Source organism: Parasteatoda tepidariorum, chromosome 6, assembly GCF_982258835.1.
Source record: "Parasteatoda tepidariorum strain Cologne lab strain chromosome 6, Ptep-v5.0, whole genome shotgun sequence".
NCBI lineage: Eukaryota > Metazoa > Arthropoda > Arachnida > Araneae > Theridiidae > Parasteatoda > Parasteatoda tepidariorum.
Window position 1 is genome coordinate 17300846 of NC_141760.1, and position 16927 is coordinate 17317772.

Sequence of the window (16927 nt, forward strand, 5' to 3'; positions counted from 1 at the left end):
TACAACCTTAAATTAAAAAGTTTTTCGTATCATATAGGAACATTTTTATATGCCAAAATGCATACATATTGAACAAAGCTGTGAAACTTTAGTAAAAACAGAAATATCAACAGAAAAATAAAGAAATATTTCTATCTTGCCAATTACTAACCAAATTTACTTCAAAAATCTTTTTTCCACATTATTTCTTCCAGAAAAATGACAAGACACAAAGAAAAGTTACTTTCTCAACCCTTCAATTTTATTCAAAATTAAACAATTGCAAGAAAAATACCAAATATTTATAAATTGTTATTTGTTAACATTTGCTATTTTTTTTTCATTTGATAATTTGTAAACCTACATAACAAAAGCGATTAAAATCGCTAAGTAATGCTAAAAACAATTTAGATATGATAATTTTCTTTAATTCCTCCTTTTGAAAACACAATTTCTTACTTTTTATTTCCATGATGTTTGTAGGCCCCAGTTTGTTGTAAGAGACAGCTGATAACTAAAAACTAAATGATTATTCATTTTTTTGTTTTGTTTGTTACAAAATAGAAAAAGTTTTTTCTTCTTTAAACTGCTGATTCACAAATGATCTGATTAAATGCACAGTTTCATGGCACAAAGAGCAAAAAGCAGCTATACTATACCAAACTCAAGTGATAATATAAAAAATCAAAAGGGAGAGGAAGAAAACAAACAAAATAAAAGAGGATCAGATCACTTGGTTTACACAAGACGTAGTAGACATTTATCTGAAAAATGTAAACTCTCTGAAGAGTAAATTTATAGTAGGGGTTTCTATTGAAAACATTTTTTATTGTTTCAACTTCCATAAGTTTTAAGTATTATTTTATTCCCATAAAACTCCTAGTTAAGAATATTTCCGCAATATAAAATAAACCTTTCATACAATTTTATTCGAGTTATGTTCTAAACCAAAACTTTTTTCTAAAGCTTAGTTTGCTTTTGTAACTTTTGTTTTTTCACACAAGAAAAAATAGAGCGTAAGGATTAATTTTTTTCTTCTTTTCAATATTTACAAACAAAGAAATAAGTAACTTAAAGAAATGCTATATATGAATTTACAATTTTATTACCTTTGAAAATGTTATTTGAATTATTGGATGACAAAAATTAGAGTAGAGTAAAGCATCATTTACAAAATTAATTATAGAATATTCAAGTACTATTCTGTAAATATTCATACACCTGGTAGCATAAAAATCCGCATGAGTGGCAGCGGGTGCTGCAGACTATCACAGTATCTGCAGATTATTCCTCTTAACTTTCTTTTTATTTTTAAAAAGCAAATAAACAAAAGGCTTAAAATTGCTGAGACTTTTTTTTTAAAAACATCTCTAGACTTGTTTCTAATAAAACTAAAAGGATGAATCAAGAAAATGCCACAAAGAACCAAAAGTAAAAAATTTTTTATGTTATTTGATGAGATGCTCAACTTTACAGGAATTTATTCTACTTTTCAAATATCATTTTATAAAATTCAACTTAAAAAATTTTTTATGTATAAGAAACTTATATTTGTATATTGATGTATGCATGTTAGATTAAGTTGAATTTATACAATCATAAACTCTGTTTGACTGCATCAAAGTCACAGACAAATTTGGATTTATTATCGTGGAGCTGCAGGTTTACTCCGTTAGTTCTATTATCAGATTTGTATGTAAATTTATAAATGGAAGTGTTCAGAGGACACATTAACAGAGTTATGAGAAAAATCACGTTTTTACAGAACATTAACAGGAAATTTTTTACAATCCCATAACAGCTATTAAAAATATCCAACACAATTTTTAAAATTCCAAAAAGTTGGTTCTTAAAAGAGAAACACATCTAAAATGATAACTGAACATGATTTACTTTTATAATCGATGCACCATACAAAATTTATTTTAGAATGCTCAGTGTTGATTTACATCCATTTATTTTAATGCAGGTACTAATATTTTATATCATTACTAACTCATTATAAAAGTTTTTTCTTTCAATTTATTTACATTTACAATTTTACAGTGGATCTTTCGAATGATGTATATAAATGCTGCTTTACTATACATGATTGAAACATAGTTAAAATACAAATAAGAAACAAATATATCGTTAAGTCTAGTTATTATAAACAAAATATAATATATTTGCTTACATAGCATAGATTTTCTACGAATTTTTGTATTCACATGAAATGCAATGAAATGAACAAATATATATGAATATAATAAATATCACAATAAAAGAGAAAAATAAAACAAGCAATGCTTGAACAATAAAAAAAAGTGCTTTATAACAGATAAATAAAAGGCACTTCACTTCCACAACAATAACATTAATTATCTCCATCACATGCTGCGAGTATCTGATTGATATAATTATAACTGCAGAGAAAAGGACCACAAGCAACTGTACTTTTTCTAAATCATGTACATAGTAGATGATGGATATATTAATGCCATTTTCATGAGAAAGTACCAAATAAAAACTACATGATCTAAATTAACAAATAGAAATACAAGCTTGGTTAATTCATTTCACTGTATAGTAGTATACAACACATAAAAAAGTTACAGGAGATTTGTGCAATTTCTTATGCATGTTATTTAAAAGAAAATCTCTTAAAGTATTAAAAAAAATAAACCCAATTATCAAAATAAGTATCGAATAAATAGTTTCTATGACAGCTCTTGTAAATTGGATTCTAGAAGAGAACCTATAAAATGTTTTTAATTTTTTAATAGTGTCTTAATTTTTTACATTATGATTCAAATGAATGTTTTAATATAGTAAAATTCGTTTTTCAACAGCTTTACGGCAGATGGGGCACTCTGACATTCTATCTCCGCACATTTGGCAAGTTCCATGACCACATAAGAAAATCATGTTCTTTAAACGATCTAAACATACTGGGCACATAGTCTGAAAAAGAGAAAAATGTAAGTTATCAATAAATATTATAATGTATTTTGTAAAGCTATCATTAATTATTACATGATAATAATAAAAAGTAAATCATTAATTATTTTTTGATAATAATAATAAAGAGTAAAGCATTCCCGAAACAGTATATTAATGACACAGAATTTCAAACTTCAACTCATTTAGTTTTTAAAACAATTAGTGAAAATTGAGATTTTGAATTATTACAATATATATATATATAAAGCCCCAAAACTACATATGGTGAGTGTTGATTAGTTATTTAACTTATTCCTGCAAAGTTATAATAGTTAAATATACAAAAAATTAAAATTAACTTCACATGGTGGGTTGGAGTTTATTGGCACTAGGACCAGAAATAATTATACAGCACCAGTCACTAGGTTAAAATTGGTATCTAGGGCAAATGAATACATTTTTCTGAAATTTTTGAATTTAGTTATATAGTCAGACCCACATAATATACATGAAAGCACAAACGCCATTCCGGAAAATGTGCCACCATCCATCGCAGAAAATTTTTACTATTACTAAAAAGAAACAAATAATCTGCCTTTTTAAAACGTTTGTCTTTTCAAATTCTCCAGGAAAAAAAAAACATTGGTATTTACGCTTTAACCTACTCATGCAAACTTGATTTAAAATTACACATTCCGATTTATAAGATTTAATATCGCTCATCTTATTTAGTTTTTTTTATAATTTTATGTCTAATAGAGCATTTCATATTCATGCGATTTAATAGGTGCTACAACTATTCACGTTCAAATGACTTAAACATTATATATCGGAATTCGTATTCTCGTAATTTTAAAATGAAACATCGAAATTCCTATTCAAGAGACTCTAAAATCAAACATCGAAATTCGGATTCATGCAATGTTAAAAATCCAACACTGAGATTCATATTCACGTGACTTTTTAATTAAATGTCGAGATTCACATGATTTAAAAATCCCGCATTGAGATTCATATTCACACGATTTAAATAAATAAATAAAATCTCGCACCAATATTTTATTAAAACGTTGATAACATTCTGTGGATAAATGCTTCCCACACACTTTTTTCTCATTTAAATTTCAGGCATTACTAAATTTTAATTATTGAAAAAGCAGTTTCTGCAAATAACATTTTAGATTTCCATTTTCAGATTTTTTACCAAATTTATTCCTGTGGTATGAATCAAAGTAGATTTCTATAAAAATGAAACATTTTTTTAAAAAATCTGATTTTCAAACAAATTTTTCTACAATGAGGTGACAGTGTGAAAGGATTGAAACAACTTTCAAGAGTAAATCAATGTGAGCTGATAGTTTTTTAATTGAGTTCACATTGAACTGAATAAGTCATGGAGCAGTAAAACCCAACAATATTGATAAGTAACATAAATTTAAAGAAAAGAATGAGTTTTGATTCAAAATTCTCAATTTATAATCTTCCAGTACCCTACTTTATTTTGCACGACTGTTTAAGTTTTCGATTGCCAGAAATGAACAGTTATTTTAATTCTTCAAGTGCTAAATGAAAATGTATTGTTTTATGATCATTTATTTTTAAAAAGACTTTTTGAACTATCATCATCATCATCGTTGACACAACCAGCTGTAGAGGGTCCAGACCTTCTTGAGGATTCTTTTCTATCCTGTTCTACCTGTTTTAACAGTTAGTACCTTATTTACAAAATCAGACAATCCAAGTTTCAGTTTTCTCCTTGGTCAATTCCACGATGGCCAGGCCGTAAAATTCTTTTCAAAGTACATTCATCCAGTGACCCTGTTAGATTGCCTGCCCATTTCACTCTTTTAATTTTCATACATTTCGTAATGCCATGGTTGCTTATAAACTAAACTCAGTGGTGCGACAGCCCATAGAGGGCCAAGGCCTACTGTGCCCAACTCATTTTTCTTGACTTAGGGCTCTGAAGTGCAGGAGCAGATGTTCCTGTTAGGTGGTCAGCCAAATGCGAAACCCCCAGTGTTTAGTTCCCAAGCATGCATGAGTCAACCTTGCCGGTCCGAGGATCGAACCCAGGACCTGTGGCACAGGAGTGAACGTTCCTTGTAAAGATAGTTGAATCTCCTTCTTCCTAGACTGTTTATCTAGACATCATCAAAAATCTTTTTGAATTAATCAAAATAATTATTTAAAAAAAAAGATTTTTTTTCTTCTTTTTGCCAAAATGTATTCCCACCTGTTCTTTGATATCTTGTAATTGCTGTTGTAGTTTTTGAATATCATTCTGATCGTGTGAATTATCCCTGCATCCATTGTTCATCATCATTCCTGGTGAAGGGGAAGGAGTAGATGAAGCTTGGAAGATGGATAAACCTGGCCAATTCAACACTAACCAGAGGAAAAAAACACACAATGTAATTCAGCCATGACATAATATAAAGATTTCTCATCAATAAAAGGATGTCAAATTTTAACTAACAAATAAGAATTAGGATTGATGATATTGAATTATAATCCCCATTAAACAAACACATTCACATAAAGATGTATGTTTAACTCTCTACCATAAATTAAGTATGATCATTAAGTAAGAAACTATGTAGCCTAAACTTTTTTTTTTCAATTTCCTATATAAGAAAATTGCAGTTTACAGGAATTTAAAATACAGAATTTTAGTTTGATTTTTCACAAATAATTTTAAATAGCATTTAAAGTAATGGTGCACTCACTACATATATAGTGAAATCTCTGTTACGGACACTCTTGTGAAACGGACGCCTCTCAACACGGAAATATTTTTTATTTGCCGTGAATCTTCTATGAATAAACCATTATGCATATTCTTCGCAAAGTGGACACTCTAACCGGACGTGAATAATTCTCTTTGCCCTGAAACATTATTTTCTCTCTCTTTAAACCAGACACTATTTTTATAAAGTTGAAAAAAAAGAAAAGAAATTTTTCTTTTCAGCTTTAAATTGATTGTAAGAAAAAATGCAACTTTTCACCATTTTTAAAGTATGTATATTTTAACGTATTTATATCTTTCTCTTAACATTTGTACCCTATCTCTTAACATTTTTAAAGTATTTATATCTTAACAATAACTAAAAATATTGTTAAGCCACTAATAAAGAATCACTCTTTCTCCTGTCGACTTGCCTTATCTCTGCAAAGAAAGGAGTGAAAACGATGCTGTTCTTGTGAAATAATTCGGACAGCGGCATCTCTTGATCATTTCATCTGGACGACACAGGTTATGAGACCCCCACAAGATGAAATGATGTCTTAAATGCTCTCAATGTATCTTCCCCATCTGAAATTTCTTTAATTTTCTTATCAATTTGAAGGCTGTATTTAACACAGCTGGGTTTTTTTTTTAAAAAAAAGAGAGAGAGAGAGAGAACAGAAATATAGTCTTTGAGGTGTTAATATAAATGAAACATTTATTCAGACACTTGGTAGATGATCAATTATGAATACATCAACTCTATAGGTCCTCTTGCCTTACAGGTATGCATTGCTTTCTTTTTTTTCTTCTGTGAATCGTGGGATGTTTACTTTTAAGGTGATATAAACCACATTTCTTTTTATCAAGGTGTTAGAGAATGTAAACCTAATAATTGAAATCGACTGAGGACTAAAAGCTTCTATTCGGTATCATATGACTAACTTGAATATCTGTATTAAGAGGAAAATTATATTCATTTATCTGTAGCTACATTTAGAATCATGTATTTATATCAAACTTTTTCATACGTTAACGTTCTCTTTGCATAATTTTTTTTTTAAAGCTTAATTAAATATCCTTGTAGATAGTTATTGTTGATTATTTATTTATTTCTATATCATTGAAAATATTCTAAAAACAATTTACGACGTTAAACTTCGTTATTAGGGTACCCTTCTCATAAACAGACAACTCTCGTAAATGGAAAATTTTTCGTCCCAAGAGTGTTTACCTGACCGAGGTTTCACTATATATATATGTATAAATAAGAAAAAGAAGAATTATTGATATGTGACACAAATAATGTAATGAATTGTGGAACAATTACAATTTAATAAATCCCCACACATAATTTCAAGACATAAAAAAGTATTTCTATAGTATTATTTGAATTTAAATAGCTCAGTAATTGAAATACTTTAAATGTGATTATGTTCTACACTAGTGGTCACTTTGGTCAAACTTAATATTACAAATGGTTGATTGGATATGTAATAAATAATGTATAATTTTATTCCTAAACATTTTTAATATGCTTTTAAACCATAAAGCAAAGTTAGCGCTTTGAAAGTCACTTTAAATCAAATGCAATTTTCATATCGGTCGGGTTATATTTGTTTTTCGTGAATAAATTTTCTTACATCTAAGAATTGGATGAAAATACACTTTAACAAATAAGCATAAGTTGTGCATATTTATTTACGGAAATCGAGATTTTAACTTTAATTTATTATTGACATTTATTTTTGAGGAATTAGTTCTTACAAGATTCGAATACTATAAAAAAAGAAATATTCAACTGAACTGAGTGCAAAGATTTAAATTTAATCCAAAGAAGATTACATTTTCCATTAAATTGCAAAAAAAGTAAAAATTCTGAAATCAAGTGTAATATATATATATGTTGGCTTGACAAAATAAAGCAAAAATCATCTGTACAAAAAAAAAATCTCATAGAAAGATTAAAATGCTTTTCACGTGTTGACCAAAAACTTTTGCACGCTAGTGTAAGTCAGGAATTCAAACATATATAAGCCTTATTTACAGTTTAATTTTAAACATATTTCATAACATACTATAAATGGGGAAGCAATTTAAAATTTTAATTTTGAATTACTTAAGATTTACAATTTAAACAATTAAATTTTACTTTTACATTAAAATTTAATACAAAAACTATTTCCTTACAATGATTTCAAATAAATTATAACATTAACTGTGCATAAAACTCTGTTTCATCTTCTATTAGAGAGCACTAGTTAACTTTACACTAAAGAAGAAAAAACCCCAGAAGATTTAAAAATAGTTTGTAAAAAATTGGCTAACATTAGATTTTCGGTTTGCTTTAAAATACAAAACATATTACTATAACCAATGAAATTACTTTGACTTCCATATTTTTTACAATTTAGCCCTATTTTAAAATATGCTTTTAAGCATACATGTTTGCTGTTTAATTAAACCATACATTAAACTTCTAAATAAGCTCTATAATAGTCTTCAGTCTTATCATGAAATAACTATAATACATAAACCAGGCACATAGTATTACTTATTTAAATTAAGATGACAGTGACCAAAATTTAACTAAAATAATTTTTTTCAGCTTTAATAAACAAACAAGCATAGAAGTAATAATAGTTAAAATTTATACCAGTTCCACCACAGCACACAATAAAAGGGATAACTTTATCAATTTGTGCCCGACACTGAACACACTTTTTCATTAAGGCAGCACAGCCTGAAAAATAATAACAGTATTACTCAGATAGAATATTTTATATCTTGGTAAATTATGTTCTGCAATAAATTTTAAAATTTAAGTTAATTAAACTATCAATGTAATATGTAAAGCGACAAGTCAATAGAAATTATTTAAACAAATATAAAAGAAAGTATTTTTGACAGATTATTAAAATGTATGGAAATAATTATAAGATAATTATAAATAAGATATTCAGTACTGTAAACCAGGACAATTTTTTAAAGGTTTTACAGCATGCTTCTGAGAAGCTTTTAAGCACAAAAAAAAAGGAGAGACAGTTGTCTTATTCATACATCAAAAAACAAAATTGTCTCACATTATAACTTCCACAGTTCTTTAAGTAATTATGAAATAATACATGTGAAAAAATATTACATTCAAGTAGCTTAAATAACCTATTATTTATAACTAAATATTGTATACCAAAGCTTTTGGAGTAAAAGTATTATGCAGACAGTTATCAAATTTCTTTCAGTAGAAAACATGGAAAAGAGGATTTGCATGAAATTTTGTCAAATACATGAAGCAAAAATTTATTCTACAGTTTTTCAATTAAAAGTGTTTACATTTCTACACTATGTTTCCTACAATAAGATAAGTTGCAATAACTTATCGAACATAACTAATTAATAATAACTAATGACGATAATTCAATTTAAAACTGCTTTACTGAAAAAACACAATATAAAAAAAATATTCTAAAATATTTTTTTTAATTTCCTTTAATAAAGAAATATCAGCTAAAAAAAATAACTTATCTTGAATTTTTTTTTAAAGAGTACTAGTTCTAATTATTTCATTACTTCTTACATTTTTAAATAAATTTCTGGAATCGCATACTAGTAAAATACATTAGAACTTAGAATTTCATACACTTAGAACTGCACTATTCACAAGTTAAACTTTGAAAATTTTAAATGTCAAATTAAAAGACCCAGAAGTAATAACCAGGTATAAAAAAATATTATTACCATCACAAGCACACATATGACCACAGGGTTTGAAGAGAACTGAAGCTTTTTTATCTGAACAAACAACACACTCTTCAATCTATAAAAATAAAACAAATGTACAAATTTAGTTACTCATTTATTATAAATCTTGAATAACGCTTATAATTCTTAGTTTAAAATTATATTATTTAATATAATAATATTGTTTAGTTTGATTCAATAAAAGAAAAGAAATAAAAAAAATTTTTAAAACAAATTACTCAGTTTTTAATTACTTACTCTCAGAGAATGTAAAGTTTTAAAAACAATTACATAGTTTTTAATTACTTACTCTCAGAGGACGAAAAGTTTAAAAAATAATTACGTAGTTTTTAATTACTTACTGTCAGAGGAAGAAAAGTTTTTAAAAAAATTACGTAGTTTTTAATTACTTACTCTGACAGGATAAAAATCAGAAAAATATTTGCACATCTCCAAAATGTTGATAATTCAGTAAAAGTTTTAGGTAAAAATAAAAATAATTAATCTAATTTCTCATGAAGCTTTGTGACTGGTATTGGTGACTACTTAACAAATAGGTAGGTAATTACTGGTTTAGGAGAGAGGCATAATTTAAAAAAGTTAAAATAGATTTTCCATTTATCTGCAATCCAGTCTACAAACCCTCAAATGGCTGGGTTCTTAAAAATCACCAAAGGAATGTGACTGGCTGTTGTAGTAACTTTTCTTTAGGTAATATAGACAAATTTCTGAAGAAAATCTCAAGGTATTCAGATAAATTTTTCCTGTATTTTGAAGAAAATTTGTAGAATTCATTCTGTAGATTTTCTGCTAATTTTCTCTGCAAAAAATAATCTGTAAATAATTGAAAATCTGTTGATTTATCGTTTAAAAAATACATAAGTTGAAGCTAATTTTTTCAAGGAAATCTTGAAATTTTTTTAAATGTAGCAATTTCTTATTAGATTTTGGCTAGCATTCCTGACATATAGTGCAAAGAAAGTAATGTTATATAATAAAATAAGATTTTGTCCCAATTACTTTTGTTCGTGATTGAACTTGTTCTTTACACATAAGGCACTTTTTCACTCTAGGCGAGCATACGGAGCATGTTGAAATATGACCACATGGACCAAACAAGGTATCTCGTTTCATATCAGAACAAACCATGCATTCTTCAAGAGTTTCATTATCTTGAGTGGCAGAAGTTGTGGACTGTGTGATGCATTCAACACTACATAAAAAAAAGTGGTTTTTATTTACATTTGCTTGGAATGATTGAATAAATAGAAATGTATTTTACAATGAAAAAATTTACAATTAACAACAGCACTACATAAAGATTTTTTTTTGCACATGATCTTTTGCACTGATTTAATAGATGAAAGTAATAAAACGTTTAAGTGAAAAAAGAACTAGTGCCTCTATTGAATTTGCTTAGTTTTTCAAAATGGTAACTTATTTCAAACAGAAACAGACTTACAGAAAATTAATAGAGCAACAAAATTTATTGATAAAAAGCTTTAGAAATTACACAACAGTAATAAAGGGTAATTTTTACTTTTTAAAATACTAGTATTATTTTAAGATGATTGATGTAATTTTAAGGTGTAAAAATTTTATAATTATCACTTAGTTTTTGATTATACATTACAAAATAGAAATTACTGTTTAACATGTGATGAATATCTTTTAATAAAAAAAAAAATTAAACGAATTTTAATCCGTTCAAATAGTGTTCTTTTAAAAAAAAATAATTTAAAAAAATTTAAAAACATTTTTTTGCAGCACATTATAAATTCTATGAAATAAAATAACCAAACTGCATCAATCTTATAACATTTAAAAATATGAATTTCAATGCAAAATTAAGTCATAGGTATAAGACAAAACAAAATAGGGTAAATGGATAACAAAAAGTTCAAACACAGGAACTTCATTGGCTCACAGGAACAATAATACTTTATGGATAAAGAACTAAAAACATTAATTGATAACAAAAAGAAATTTTTGAAGAGCTTTAACACAAACTGATATAATTTATTTGAAGCTTAGTTAGCTAATAGATGCTACTTATTTTGCATGCAAAAGAGGAGGTTAGTTGTAAAATCAGGTAATTATAACTAATTAAACTAATTAGTTAAAAATCAGGTAACTGTAATAAGCCAATTACTAATCAAGATACTCTATACAGAAAAATAAATAAATACATAAAAACTTAAAGTGAGATACATTCTACAGGATTTCACAAGTTAGGTTTATTGCAAAATAGTTAAACTAAACAATTATTTTTTTTAACATATTTTGGCAGCATTAAAATTTCGAAAAGAATGGAGTAGAAAAAAAATCCATTTCTCAGTAGCAGTTAATTAAACTGATGCTTTAAAATCAGATACTTCAGAGAAACTATTTTATAAATGAACTGTTCTATTTAACATCAATAAATGAAAATTTGATAAGTTAAACTTAAAAAATCTCAAGCATAAATGAAACTCATTATGATGTTCGAAAAATGAAAGCTAATATAAAGGTAAAAGAAATTACTTGGATTGCTCCTTATGGCATTTTGTCAAAGCTTTACACAGGTTTGGATCAGGACATAAATCTAAAGGAGTTTGTCCTTTTTTGTTTTTGATATTTAGATCAGCACCATTTGAAACAAGGAAACAAGCAATAGATGCATTGCTTTTTTTGTCAGAACTGTTTGCCAGACCCATTAAAAGCTAAAAGGAAGGGGAAAAAAACATTAACTTTTGACGAGAATGTTTTTTTTTAAATATACGAATGAAAATTATTAAATAAATAATTAAATGAAAAACGTATATCACATAAATTTTAATCACAATACAAAAAAAAAAAAGAAAAAAAAAAGTGCAATTCAAATGCAAAAAAGAAGAGTACAATTTAAATGCAAGATTTGTGATTTGTATGACACTTGAATAAATTGAACAACATTTAAGGGAGACAACAAAAGTGTTGCAACTTAAGGACACATTTGGCTATAATTTGTGCAACTGTTTCAGACTACACAGTTTTGCAGATATGGCTTTAAAATTCTAGATGATAGATTGAATGATAGATGGTAGATGATAGATTGATGACTTAAGATAGATTGAAAAATTTAATGATTTGATGCCATGTTTCACATGCATCTTAAAATAAGATTGTAAAGATATCAATAAGAATTTTAATAAACAACAGTAAAAAGTTTTATAAATTTGCAACATTTTTTTGTAATTTTATATTTAACACAAAAAAAAAATATATTTTTTTTTGTTAACATTTAAAATTCATATAACACAGCTTTTGAATCAGCAAGCTCAGATCAGCATGGTTCTACTGTATTATCGAACAAAAAATTTTAATAAGCAAGACACACAATCTTCTATAACTGCACTTTTCAAAAAAAAAAAAGAAGAAATGTTATCATATCAAGTGTTTGCTCAGCATCAGTATAAATAAGTTTTTTCGTCTAATTAATATAAGCTTTTAGCTTTATGTAAAAAATTTCTAAAAAATATCTTACTTGACATGCTTTGTAGAATGGCTTTTAATAACATTTTCTTCATTTAAAAAAAAAAAAGCTATAGATTTACTAATATTTAAATCATGAATAAAATTATTTTCGATTTTTTAAAAATCAAAAAGCTTTAAAAGGAATAATAAAACATTATATAGAAATTAAAACATAAAATTGGTATTTTTATAATTGCAGCTTATTATTTAAATATAGGTCAAAATATTAACATAAAATTCATAAATCTAGATTTTTAATAATAGCTACAAGTACTGTACATTTAGTTGTGATAAAAAAAGTATTTCAATAGGAAGAATATTTTTATTACTTCTGAAGTTCCACTAATGGTACTTTCATTACTAACTCCAACCTTGCCTCCTTCTTGCATGTCTTGAAGCTGACGGAGCTGAGAAAGGGTATGGTGACGCAATGCTTCATGCAATGGAGTATCACCGTCTTTATCCGGAATATTCAAATTGCATTTCTCTCGAACTAGAAGCTACAAATATTCAACAATAAAAGCATTTTATATTCGTTTGAATAACTTACATCAACGAGTAAAAGTTATAAAATAATGGTTAAATCAATATTTCACAAATTACTTTTAATAAAAAAAATTCCACAATAACCACTAATTAAAATAGATTTTCAGATGCATAGATTAAATTATAATCAGATTTAAAATCAGTGTTACTCTTGCAGCTAAATGATTTCAAAGTCTATAAATTATAAACACACTTATTTAATTGTGATTATAGTAAAAAAAAAGATTAATAATCAAAATTGTTTTTGAATGAAATTATGTTCATAACTGGGTGCAAGTTGGAAAAAAGGTCAAGACTGAAAATTTTTTGACTGAAATACCTAACATGCACAATACCCCCTCGACATATGCAAACTATCCAAGAAAGCTTTACCATAATACATCAAGTTTAAATACTGTACAAAAAATATTTATTCATCTGTCTTTTGATAAAATAACAACAGGACATAAGAAAGTAGACCAATAACGCAGACCAAAAAAATATTTTTAAGGACAGAATAAAAAAAATTCCGATTTCCATCTTCGAGTCAGTCTTGTTTCCGTCTTACTTCCGTCCGCGGACATTTTCGAAAGACGGAAATCCGTCCTGGGGACGTAAGACTTGCACCCATGGTTTATAACAAACATAAAATAACATTATGTGAATGAAATCTCTTTAGTATCCAAAATTTTATGCGAAAACACAACCTTTAAACACGTTTTTCCCTAAATTTCTCATAGCAAATCTTTATGAATGTAGTCTTAAACATTTTGCATTGCCAAAATTAGAAATAGGTTACATAAACATAGGTAATCCTTTTTAGAGGAAAAATTTATGGATGTATAAGACAACTATTTAATAGACATTAAAAAAAAACTTACTTTTTAATTAAATAAACTATAACTTACCCTAACTATTTGAGTGTGTTGGCGTTCAACAGCTAAATGCAAAGGTGTCTGCAAATTTACATTTTGCAAATTCATATTAGCTCGACCCTGCAAAATAAGTAATTTAGTGTTAGTAATAAGTAGTTTAAGTAATTTAGATTCATAATTAATAATTTCAAACAGTTCAATGATAAAGTAAGATTAGTTTGTGATTTAAAAAAATGACTATTACTAACCTGTTGCACTAATAATTCTGCTACTTCAACATGATTATTTAAAGCAGCTAAATGCAATGCTGTATAACCGTCATCTTTCTTTTCATCAACAACCCATGCACGAGGGAGCTTGGAAATTAAAATTCTCATGGCACTGCAGAAGAAAAAGAAAAAGTTTTAAGATAGAAATTTTTTTAGAACATAAGAAAGAAAGAAAATAATAAATTACATTACAAGATAATTTTTTTTTTTCCAAATAGAATTTTCATCCTTAAATATTCATCATTCTTAAATATTACCATATTTAAAATATTTTCCTTATCTTTCGAATGCATTGATCGTATGCGCCTATTTCAGAAAAATATACCTGAATGTTGCTGGAATTTCTTCGATTTGCGCCGTTCTATCTAAATTTTGAGTTGTCTAAAGTATTTCTTATGTTAATTTCCAGAAAAAGTAAATAAATAAATAAAAACTCTCTGAAATACGTATTTGAAAGATTTTTTAATGCAATTTTTTAATGTTAAGTATTCATATCATGAAACAGCAACTCATTTTATGCTGTGGCCCACTGTTAAGCATTATATATATAGGGATGAGTGTTGATCAAACGATAAAAAAAAGTTGAGTGTTGATCAAACGATAAAAAAAATATGCTGAAAATTTTTAATTGAACATTTGAGCCATCACTTTTTGATTCACTTAATTTGCACAATCAAGCTTAACAAATGAAGTGATTATATTCTAACTCTGTGGTGTTTCTTGAATGCTTTTTCAACTCTTATTGCTACGAAATTCTGCCTAGATCAAAAAATAAATAAATAAATAAATAAAAAATTCTCAATACGATATAACGAGGCGCGAATTTCGAGTGATTTGAGTACTCACTTTTCGACTAGCTTTAAATGTGCCGATTGTATGGTAAATCTGAATAATAATTTTTTTCTCTCTTTTTTTAAAGGCAGTAATTGCTACAAGTTTTCACGTGACTTTGAAAATCCCGTACATTAACTACGATATTATTACGACTAGTGAATTTCAAATCGCAGATTTAAATAATTAGTCTGAAGCGCTTTGTTTTTGACGATTTCATTGTAAATCCAAATTTAATTATTTTTCTATCAATTTTTCGGTAGTATTTGCGATGCATTCCCGCGTGGTTTCAAAAATTTTGGATTTTTATTACCACATGCGAATTTTAAATCACACATTTAAATAATTACTTATTTTTGTGCTTTATACGTGCTCATTTAATCGCAAATAAAAAAAATTTTGAAATAATTGCGATGCTTTTCCTAGAGATTTTAACAATTCCGTTACTTTAACTACGATGTTATTTCAACAATTGATAATTCGAACATTTATTGCCAATTGAAATTTTAGCTACTTTCCGACTAGCCCGAGTGCTTAAACTAAAATTGAAGCTCCATGTTTGATGCTAATGCAAGTTACGATAGTTTCTTAAATGGTACAAGTGAAAATTTATCGCCATCAAATTGTAAATCACTTTCCGACATAAATACAATAACAGACATAGAACTAAAAATAAAATTATAAATTTTAAAAAAAAATGCATAATTTTTAAGGAGACTAAAGAGAATTCAATTTATTTTTCATAGACCTAAAACATAAAAGAGGTTACATCACGATAAACTTTCATTAAATTTTAAAGAGTCTTGTTTTTAAAATTTAATTTCCCAAGAGCTATTTGACCGATTTTCCACAAATTTTATATTTTGCCACGTAAGATTGCTTTCTTTAAATTATGTATAAAAAATTGCATACATTACAAATTAAATTTTTTTCGACTATTATTAAAAAAATAATAATAATTACTGAAAGTTATTTTTTGCGTGGAATTATCTTTGGATAAACGAATTTTATAACTGTGTGAAAATAATTTTCAGTTCTCATAAAAAGTTCACGAGGTTTGGCGAAATACACAAAAATTAGATTTAACAAATGCCCAAGCTTTGAACCGCTGTCCTGACTAACCTATTGGGGCCATATTTCACAGATTGCTCCTACCCCCTATACCTTGAGGGACAGAAATTCTCCGTCGAAAATAAGGTATGTTTATTCAGAGAAAGTACGCTTTTGTGTTAGATTTCGTAACTTAAAAAATTGTCTGCTTCAATTAATTAAAATATTTGAGGTCACCCTCTTGGACTACCAAGATTGAGTCCCAGAACGTGCAGATCATTCTCTCGCACATAAAATGTTTTTGGAATCCTATGTTTGAATCTTTTTTTTATCTTTTTATTCTGTCACGAAAAGCATAAGAGCGTAGAGCTCTTGTATATAGTTTAAACAGTCTATTTGACGACAGTCTAACAGAATTATTCTACTGTTGCTGTGCCGTAAGCCATTAAGACAAGGGGTGCGATTGCTCTTGTTTTTAAGTGGCGCCATCTATAACCAATAATTCGACTTCT

General features: G+C 27.1%; 1 protein-coding gene across 1 annotated transcript in view; it reads right to left on the reverse strand.

Moving 5' to 3' along the window:
- Positions 1 to 219: 219 nt before the first annotated feature.
- The window catches only part of mib1 (E3 ubiquitin-protein ligase mind bomb 1), a 46761-nt gene continuing 30053 nt past the window's right edge, over positions 220 to 16927 (reverse strand). Inside the window, exons 13-21 of the mRNA XM_087165481.1 lie at positions 14514 to 14646; positions 14299 to 14385; positions 13195 to 13365; positions 11894 to 12072; positions 10391 to 10583; positions 9368 to 9446; positions 8286 to 8372; positions 5138 to 5289; positions 220 to 2922 (exon numbers count right to left, since the gene is read on the reverse strand). Of these exons, the coding sequence (XP_087021607.1) occupies positions 2782 to 2922; positions 5138 to 5289; positions 8286 to 8372; positions 9368 to 9446; positions 10391 to 10583; positions 11894 to 12072; positions 13195 to 13365; positions 14299 to 14385; positions 14514 to 14646 (1222 nt within the window). The 3' untranslated portion in view covers positions 220 to 2781. The remainder of the gene's footprint in view (positions 2923 to 5137; positions 5290 to 8285; positions 8373 to 9367; positions 9447 to 10390; positions 10584 to 11893; positions 12073 to 13194; positions 13366 to 14298; positions 14386 to 14513; positions 14647 to 16927) is intronic.